General features: G+C 44.1%; 1 protein-coding gene across 1 annotated transcript; it reads right to left on the minus strand.

The window, feature by feature from the left end:
- Positions 1–564: 564 nt before the first annotated feature.
- On the minus strand, positions 565–9,968 carry MFSD4B (major facilitator superfamily domain containing 4B). The gene is made up of 2 exons (XM_019613059.2): positions 7,828–9,968; positions 565–5,576 (listed from the first exon to the last, which is right to left on the minus strand). The coding sequence occupies exons 1-2, from the start codon at positions 7,934–7,936 to the stop codon at positions 4,345–4,347; spliced, it is 1,341 nt and encodes a 446-aa protein (XP_019468604.1). The 5' UTR covers positions 7,937–9,968; the 3' UTR covers positions 565–4,344.
- Between the last annotated feature and the right edge of the window lie 65 nt (positions 9,969–10,033).

Here is a 10,033-nt window from a genome sequence, read left to right on the forward strand (position 1 = left end):
ATGGGGCATTGTGAGGAACTGTGCAAAGACATTTTTGTTACAAACCTGTGGGACTGTTGCAATACTTTAAATATAAAATTTTATTCCATTTTTGCTTGTTTTGTATAGACATTTCTATTGCTTCTAAATATGCTTAAAATATTTTCTTTCCTTACGTACTGTACAGTTAAATCTTATTTGCCACCATCTTGACAAAATGTGTATTTAGAATATTTGTATAACTGTATAAAATGGAAAAGGAATTATGTGGTCAGTGCATTGTTTTCTAAACTGGAAATCATTTTGTTTTAGAAGTTAATAATGGAAACCATATTAAAGTTGAATAAAATGATATGGTACAAATCTGCACGCTTCTTCCTCTTAACACTCAGTTGCCATTGATTCCCTCATTAGGTACAGATACAGCACTGATGGAATAGGAATGCACAATGCAGTTTCCAGCCTAAGCTTTGGGATGTAGAACTTCAGTATTGGTTTCTGGAGGCCTTCTCCAAAGAGGATAAAACATTCCCGTTGTTTTCCATTAGCCCAAACAGGGTAAGCTTTACATTTGCGAGTCCAGAGTAGCTTTTAAAAATAGAACAAAACTTTATTTACATAAAGGAACCTGAGTGCCTCCTCCCATTAAGAATTTATTACATTCAAGGTACAAGTCAGTGTTATAAATTCCACATTATACAGTACTACGTAAACCCACCGCAAGCAAAATAAAAACGATGAATATATAATAGAACGTATCCAGATTGCTATGAGCTGCTATGGAAAGGAACCAAAAACCCACCAAGGCACAAACTGTTGCCCACTCTGCATTCCAGCACTGAAGGGTCATTTACAGAACAGCAGTGCAAGCGCCAGCAGTAACTCCTTAGTGCCTGCAGTAACAATCCAGCCTTTGGGAATGAGTCAGGGCTAAATACAAATATTGTTTGATATTTAACTGTAAGAATTTACCATTAAGGCCGGAGGAAATGGAAACATGACCATCCTCAATGCAGTCCTGCTTTTACAGGCAAAAGTGTGAATGACAGAACATTCAGCCATCTCACCGGGATGACCTTCTGGCATAAACAAGGCAATGGGTAATACCCATAAATAACACTTAAGAAGTCCTCCACGGAGCTTAAACACTGCTTTTACCCTTAACTTAAAAAGACACTGTAAATAGCTCCTCACTGTATATGCCAAGAACTGATTCACTTTGAAAATTTAAATTATGAAAACTAATATTCATTTTCTAAAACAGGTCTTGAGAAACACCAAAAATCCAATGAATTAGGAAAGCAACAGCCCTGAGCATCAAGGACATTTAGAGCTGCCATGAGCTGGGCTCAGCATTGAAAAGGTCCCAGGTCTGCTTTCATCTTAAATTGCATTCAACATTTTGTTTTCATTAAGGGGCACCTACTGATTCTAGACACACGTGTTCAGGGGAGATGAGCACAAGCTCTGTATGTATGTGCTATTCAAGTCTGAGACCTAAACTAAGACACCAAGAGCTGTAAGTCCTGGCAAAGACAACTCACAGTTCTACAGTCATCCAGGCAAAGGCTTTCTGGGTATCGTTTCAGCATGATGTTACACACTGCCACTCAGCCAGTCATGGGTTTTAGTTTGGACAGCATTTCTCCATTTGTTGTGATGGCTTTAGTCAGAAACACAAGTAAACATGTACGTACCTGTCTATCCGTGTACAGAGCTATCCACATACATATAATTAACATACGTATAGATGGTTCAAAGACATTAAAGCACATTTCTCAATGGGGCTTTAATCTTCATTTTCTGTTTTTTTCTCTACTTGATTATGTAAAACTTGTTAACTATCCCTGAGAATAATCTTCCTTGCAGAGCATTCAAATTTGAAATTTATTCAGAAATTAGTGTACAAATTGCAAATTATTTTTAGAATCTGCCTGCTTTCAGGCAAGCTTCTTAAACTAAGTTTTTTCTGACAACATGATCTCAGGTATGGGAGGCTCTTAAAATCACTTAAGATTCCCATCAGCAGAAGCCTCCATTGTTCTATTTTTTAACTTGCTAATGACAGGTACTTCTACTTGGATGGAAGCAGCAGTTTTGGTGCATAACCCAGCTGAGACATTCTTTGTGCCTTGCATTCATTCATTTTGCAAACACAGTCAGGAGTCGCTCCGTTGGTTCAGGCCAAACATGTGGATGGCTCTTGCAGCAGGGAGCTGCCCCACACCTCCTGGGTTCCTGATATTGTTTGCCCTACGCTGAGCCCTTCTACCAGAGGATACCTGTGACCTCCTGGGGGCAAAGTACATCTCATAAAAGCAGAGCAGAAGCACAAGCTCCTCCTCTCCCCATAAAACCAACAGGATTTGCCTGTGCTGTCAGATAACACTCCCTATTTTCCAAATACAGAGCAGTTAGTTATTGCAGAGTGCAGGAAGGAAGAGAGAAAAAGAAAACTGTAGGAAATCCAGGCTTAATCTGCACTCTCCTAAGTCGGTCATTCTCTTTGCTAAGACATTTCTTTTATCTCTATTACATGAAACTAACTGAATGCATAAGGCCATTCTTCTGTTGATCAAGTGCTGCCACGTGCAGCCAGAACAGGATTTGGGCTGATGTTCAGAAATATTTACAAAAACTCTAAGCAAAGAAGAAAACCTCTTGTGTAGCAGGTGGAGCAAATCCATACGTTAAAGTGCAGGTTCATGCATTGCATTGGAAGCGTGCATAAATGCACACATGGAAAGAAGAATCAGGCAAACAGGCAATGGCATTTAAATGCCTACAGCAGCAGGACAAGGAGGCCCTTCGACACTGCAGGAGGAAAAAAAGGGAAAAAAGAAAAATAATACATTTTCACTACAAATGGATTCATCTTTCTTACTAACTTTTCAGGAGAAAGGAAAAAGCCCTTAGGTTCCAGGTTAAACACGCAGGGGGACAGGAGAAGGAACAAAAACAACTAAAACACACACACTAAACATCCACAGTTCTGTGCTATGTTACACTTAGAGCTCTTCCTTTTGTCAGCATTAAACCTCTTAGCAAAAAAATATTAAGAATAGTGCAAACAACAACAAAACCCAAACAACACAGAAGACCAACCCACATTCTGACCACACAGCTTCAAAAAACAGCAACCTACTAATTTTTGGTTTTCAAGTAGACATGTTGCAGAACTACTGCTTCAGGCTTTGCCATTAGCTGCTGCATCTTTGTTCTTACTGGGAAGGACTCGGTGACACAACCAGACCTGAGGGCTTCCCCCTCCCCACCCAAACAATGAATCTGAACACACAAACCACAGCTTCTCCTCAAGGAGGCACCTGCTGTGTGTCATTACCCAAGGAAAGAAGAGCCAAAGGGCAGCACCCAACTAAGAGAGAGCCAGCAGGCACACTGTACAACTGGACGGGATTATCTGTCTCATCAATAATTCCACCTCATTCTCAAATCGCCGCTGTTACACACTGCTGTGTAAAAACCTTGGCACAGGAAGCCCAGAGAAGATGTTAAACCTTTCAACTGAACCGGCTTACAGTATCATGGCCCCATGTCATTAACACAATTTTATCTAACATATCACTGAATATCTTCTTCATACATTTGAAGATTTCAATGGTAGTGCAGTAATTCAAATCACAAGTACAATCACAGGTACTTAAAGTATTTAGATTTGTCACCACTGGTTAACGAGTAATCAGAGTTAAGCCACACAGCAGATAAATGACACCTTTTGTCCTCGTTCCCATACACCACCATTAAGTGACCCAAAGGCATGGTTACACTCCTAAAAATTCATCTTTCCTTCTGTCCTGTCTTAATGACAGAATCAGACGAGTGTGTGACTGGCCATCAGGATATCCCATTTACATCACCTGAAATTCAACTTCTTGATTCCCTGGTTTGTCACACACCGACCCCCAGTGCAGTACAAACATTTCACAAGCTAAAAAAGTTCAGCACCACAGGCAACAGATTTCTCTCTTTCTGATGAAAACCTTTTGTGACCAGGGAGCTCAGAACAGCACCCTTCACCCACCTCCAAAAAACCAAGTGGTCTGAGCAGCTTCTTCCCAGCTAGCTCACATCACAGCATAAATGACTTAAATGCATGCCTGACATTTAGAAAATCTCTCATGTTTTAGCAGTTTCAGCATAGTCTACAAATTGTATCACATTACTACATTCACATCATTGTGGACTTTCTCTGGGATACATCGCTGCAGACCCCAACTGAGGCAGGAGGAAGGACAGGCAAAGGTGGAAACCTCCTTCTCACTCTGAGAAGATCCTTGAAGCACTTTGAGAACGGCTACAACTCCATTGCTTTTTAGTTAAAAACCCAAAGAGTCAGCTTTTACTCTAATCGTTCTTCTCCCGGTCAACATTCAGGTTTTTTCTCCCAGGGGAGCCGCCAGCTGCCACTGGAGAATCACCCACAGCATCTCCTGGATGTGGCTGGAGGGAGGCTTCCGACGGGGAGCTCCCCGCTGCCTTGAGAGAGGTCTCTACCATAGAGTTTCTCAGGGTATCGTTCATTTCTATTACCTCAAAGTCTGCTTCATTCCACTCTCCTGCATCCTCCTCATCCTCTTCATCTTCGTTAAGCCCCGAACTGGACAACAAAGCCTTCCTGTCCTCGCTTTCACCCATCTCTCTCAAGCCCTCTCCAGAAGCGGTGGCCAATTTGTACATCACAGGAAACAGCACAGCCGTCATTGCCGAAGTTCCCAGAGCGGTGTACATGACCACAGGAACGTGGTGAAACTTCCCCTGCAGGTACCCGACCACTGCAGGAATGCACATCTCCCCCAGAGCAGCACCGACCACGAAGAGAGAAGCTGACTTCCCCTGGATGACCGTGTACTGCTCGATCCAGGAAATGCCACTGGGGAAGATGGTGGCCATGGAGGCTCCGTACACCGCAGTTCCAGCCCACAGCGAAATTGGGTAGTGTGCAAAGAAAGCCAAGGCTGAAGAGGAGACGGCAGAGCCAATGAGGCTCAGCACAATCATAGTGCCGGGGTATAAGCAAGCAGCACAAAATACTGACACCGCTCTACAAACAGCAAACGCGCCCCAGAAGACAGAATTCAAAGCAGCCGCTTCATTTTCTTTCATCTCAGCAAAGACCTTTGCATAAGTAAATATGTAAGAGCCGTAAGTTACCTCCGCTCCCACGTAGCAGAGGAAGAACAGGAAAAGGAGAATAATAAGGGCATGGTGGTATTTGGCAACCTTGCATTTCTGCACAGAAGCCTTTGATTTGTCCCGAACCGAGCTGCTCTTTGAATACAAAATAAAAAAGAAGAAAGAAACAAACAGCAGATAGGTCCCTATGACAATGTAGGACCACAAGAAATCAGCACCAAGATGGTGTTTCAGTGCTAGTGTAGCTGATGCTGTTGATACGGGGCTCAGAATAGACTGGCTTGCATTTTCACCTGCTTGAAAGTCTCTGGGTTCAGAACTTCCCATTGCCATTTTAGCCAGAACTGGAGCCACAAATGCACCCATTGCAAAACTGAAGTGCAAGGCCTGCAAATGCGGTCCGGCCTCTGTTCCCCATGTGTTCAGTGCGAGAACATTGCCACCTGCAGATGGGAGAGAGGAGGATTCATTAGTTTCAACCTCACATCGGGTATTGTTTTAAAAACAGCAATTATGTTATGAGTTCAATTTGCAACAACAGCAGTTTTAGTGAATACAACGTGCAAAATTGTGGTTAAGTGTAATGGTGCATTTGAGAACCTTAATCCCATGTGATTAGCTGTAAGGTAGGAGGGCGTTCACAGCAAGTGGCTTAATCCAACAACAATTGCCCCTCTTTGGCCATTTCTCTGTCCGTGCCCTGTTATGGCTGATGTGATGGGTCTGGCACTGCAGGCCATTCCTCTCTGGAGGCTGTAAACTGAAGATTCTTCAGCACATTGAGCAGCCTGAGGTAGCACCACTGCCGCCTTAGCAGATCAGCAGTCACATCCATCACTTGCAGCAGCTTCAGACCTTTTTGTTTTCTGCTTCTACTTTTCCTAAGCTTCAAAAGCAATAATTGACAGTGCTACGAATCAGCTTCTCACTACACAACATCCCAGGAAACACCACAAACTGCACAAACCTTGCGGGCAGGGCCCATCCCAGCTGTGTTCAAATGGCTCACTTCATTTGCAGAAGCAGAAAGATTTACAGCAATGTTGCTGCAGAAACTAAATTGCAGCACCCTCAGACCAACAACAGTGCTAGAAAATAAGACCCGAGAGAGGCACCTGTAAACTGCCTCTGAGGAGAGTGCAGGAAAATAAGGACAGAAATCAAGTCCCACCCCTGCCACCCATCTCTAACACAGCTCCATTACATCACTGCCATGGTCTCGGTTCCTCCTGCTCCTGCTGGGAACAAAAGTCCCAAAGCTGAATAAATTTTCACTGAAAGCCCACAGGACTGTCCTATATGAAACATTTTGAAGCCAAAGGCCAAGTACAGTGATCCTACCAGAAGCTACAAATATACCTCTGCACTCACATCCTTCTGCACATCCTATGCTGTGCAAAATCACCTTTTTTTTGTTTGTTTGTTTTTGCTACAAGGTCCCACAACAGGCTCTTCTAACATTAACAGAGCCCTCTCAAACTGAACACAGCCATGACCAATGGTTCCCATGAAGCCATCATTCCTCTGTGCTGCCCACCAGCCACGCCATTCCAACCAAGCCCTCAGTCTGGATACTTCAGAGGTGTTTGGATAGAGAGGAGACCTGAAATGCTCACAGCAGCAGACTGTGCTGCCTCAGCCATGCCCAAAGAACTGATTTCTGTGAGAAGTTCCTCCCCATACCTCTGGTATAACCAACCCTTCCAGCCACATCAGCAGACTTCTGCTTTGCAAATTCATCCTGCACAGCATCTCCCTCCAGTAAGGAGCCTCCACTAAGAAACCTTACAAGCACAGGTGTTTATTTGTTCCATATTTAAATGAGGCTGGCCAAGGGCAGCACATGTGCCTTAATTCAGGGAGACTGATGACATAGCTCTGTAAGCCAAAGATGGTAGAATATACCTGCTATGAATCCCCAAACTTGGTCCGTCCAAGCTGAGGTCACCAGCTCTCCCATAACACCACTGGCAGAACCTTCCTCTCAAACACCCAGGGTTGCATAGGATTAACCTAGTTCCATCTGACAAACCAGTTACTAATGAACAATAACCCAACTAGCTTCCCACAGAGGAGTAAATTCTAAGAGAAACAATGTTTAAAGAGCACATGGCATTTTTTTTTTTTAAGCCTGTAACTACCCACCAAAATGCATATCGATCTGTTCAGGGAAGCAAAGGATACTCAGCTCTCTCATACAGAAGCGTTGTTAGAGACACATATAGCAATGCCTCAGGACCAGAATAACCCACCAGGCATCCTGGCCAGATAAAACAGCTCCTCTCTTTTAATTCAACTGTGCACACTGAAGCAGGCCAAACTCACTTCTATACAGCTGTTTACAAGGGTGGATAGTGATAGGACAAGGGGGAATGGTTTTAAAATGAGGCAGGGGAGGTTTAGGTTAGATATTAGGAGGAAGTTTTTCCACACAAAGGGTGGTGACAACACTGGAACAGGTTGCCCAAGGAGGATGATGTGGATGCCCCCTGGAGGCATTCAAGGCCAGGCTGGATGTGGCTCTGGGCAGCCTGGTCTAGTCTTCTGCACATAGAAGGGGGGTTGAAACTAGATGATCATTGTGGTCCTTTTCAACCCAGGCCATTCTATGATTCTACGATTCTCAGCAGAACTGTCACCTGTGGGTTTCCAGTTCATTCAGTGAAGGAACCACTGGAACAGGCAGTCACTCACCCGTGTCAAGAACTCCCATGGCAGCTCCAATGAGCGACATCAAGGCAGTGAGCAGCAGAGATCTCTTACACCACGGTATGGCAAAAAGACCGCCTGTGGTTCCAAGCATGGATAATGCTGGAAAGGGTAAAAAGCAAACAAATAAAACACAAATACTACAGTTACCACTTCAATTGCAAAACATTTAGCAAACTAAGAAATAAAAATACATTTATCATTACTCAAGTTACAGATAATCCTAATACATGCTGTAACCTCATTACCTGAATATGTGAATAGCAGAGGCAGCCAGAAAATTCAACAGGATGATTTTGGAAGAAATGATTTTAGTGAGAATGAGATGTTTCATTTTTCATTTTGCTAAGGCTTAATTTGCAAATAGGGCACCATCTGCTGCTAAGTACTTAGTATGCCAATTATCCCCAAGAAGCATTTTTCTGCAAACTTTTGAGTTAAAAGCATTACTTTAACACAAAAAAAATAGAAAATGTTTTGAGCAAAGTGTCATTTTTATTGAGAACCACAGAGCATTATATTTGGCCCCACTTCAAAACCACTACCTAAAATCTTGTGAAGTGAGGCTCCCTACTGGCTAAGGGGCACTCTGTATAAAAACGTGGACTCTCATTTTTATTTTCTTCTCATGTCAGCAGTGTATTCCAATATATATTGGAATATATTCCTGATATCTGCAGTCTTCAGAAACAGAACTACAAGGTTTCTCACCATAAATTTAGCAACAATTTCCAAAAGAAAAGAAAAAAAAAAAATGCAGAGCCCAAGAACTTCACCGAGATACCTGATATTCCTGCCCCGGTGTAACCTGCAAGGGAAGCACAGTGAGCTGCACAGGGAAAAGGCTACAGAGGGGAGGTGCTAAATACAGCTTCCCCAAGGCGTCTGTCAGAGCAGAAAGTGGCTCCTCAGCCAGTTTTCAGCTGTCCAGATTTTCACCTGAAGACCAGTGCTTAAAAGCTTCCTTGACTGAAGCATTCAAGATCTGCACAGCAGCAGAGTTTCAACAGCTGGAAGGTGGGAGCCAAAACCCTCAGTCAGCCCTCAGACGACAGAAACATGAGGCAGTTCAGTAGTTCGGATTGTGTTTCTGCTCTAAGTGCCATCAAACCAGAAAGAATTTGGAGACAAAATGTATTTTCCAAGCATTACTGACAGACAGCTATCCTGTGACACATCAGGAAGACAAGCAAATCCTAAAATGCTTCAAGTTCACGCTGACTTTCAGGGGTGTATTATTTTCATCATAGGAGGTAAAGTCTCAGATGTCAGATATAATCCACTCTGCCCTTGCCAGATACACAAGGATCAGCAAGCTGAAGGGAAGGCAGTTTACATGTGATCTGGAGCAGAGAATAAAGAACAGGGAAGAGGATAAATAAAGCTGCAAGATACGTATAACAAGAGCAAATAAAAGGAACTGGTCTGGAGAGGGGAAGGTAGGGAGAGGAGAAAAACAGACACTGTATGACGTGACTGCACATGGCAGCAGGAGATAGGCCAGTGGGAATAAGGAGAGAGTGGTTCAAACACAAGCGATGGAAAACTATTCTCAAAACGAGCCCTCAAAACGAGAAAAGTTCTGTGCTTGGGGTTGTATGAATCCACTCAGATAAAGGAAGGGAGGGATGAGGAGATGGAGGAGCGGGAGGGGAAGGGTTAGGAAAGGGATGAGCAGCACTGCTGGCAGCTGTACTGCCCTGCTGCGCCAGCACAGGTCTGAGCGCAGGAGGAAATCCACGTGTGCACAGGAAACCATCAGGACCACAATCACTGCTCCTACAGAACCCAAACACTGCCACAGGTAGGCAGCAACCCAGCAGAATATTTCCAAACTCAGACGGGATACAAAGTTTTCCATTTTAACTAAGCTGTAATTGGATTAAGGCTGCCCAGCCACAGCCTCAGTGCTTTTGTGCAGTGAGGACAGACAGTTCCGCTGAGCTTTAGCGAAAGCACCAGTCTGACTCTGCTTCTCCCACGCAGCCCTGCAAGTAAGAAGCCAAGCCAGTCCCACCTGCCTCATTTGCGTACTTCCTAAAGCCCTACAACACAGGGCCGTGCGCTGCAAGAGTGTGGATTACAGGGAAGGGAAGCCCAACGTGCACGGGCTGCACTTCCACCTCCCGGCAGCCCGTTCTGCAGCCGCAGGGCACAGCGGAGCCGAGCGAAGCCCCAGTGGCGCTCGCTG

Source organism: Meleagris gallopavo, chromosome 2 (assembly GCF_000146605.3).
Source record: "Meleagris gallopavo isolate NT-WF06-2002-E0010 breed Aviagen turkey brand Nicholas breeding stock chromosome 2, Turkey_5.1, whole genome shotgun sequence".
In the NCBI taxonomy this organism is placed as follows: domain Eukaryota; kingdom Metazoa; phylum Chordata; class Aves; order Galliformes; family Phasianidae; genus Meleagris; species Meleagris gallopavo.

What these genes read in the sequence shown, in the direction of transcription:
- MFSD4B (XM_019613059.2), bottom strand. Translation starts at nt 7,936, where the DNA reads ATGCTTGGAACCACAGGCGGTCTTTTTGCCATACCGTGGTGTAAGAGA. An exon ending in CATGGGAGTTCTTGACACGG is followed by an intron (nt 5,577 to 7,827) that starts GTGAGTGACTGC and finishes TCCCATCTGCAG; the next exon opens with GTGGCAATGTTCTCGCACTG.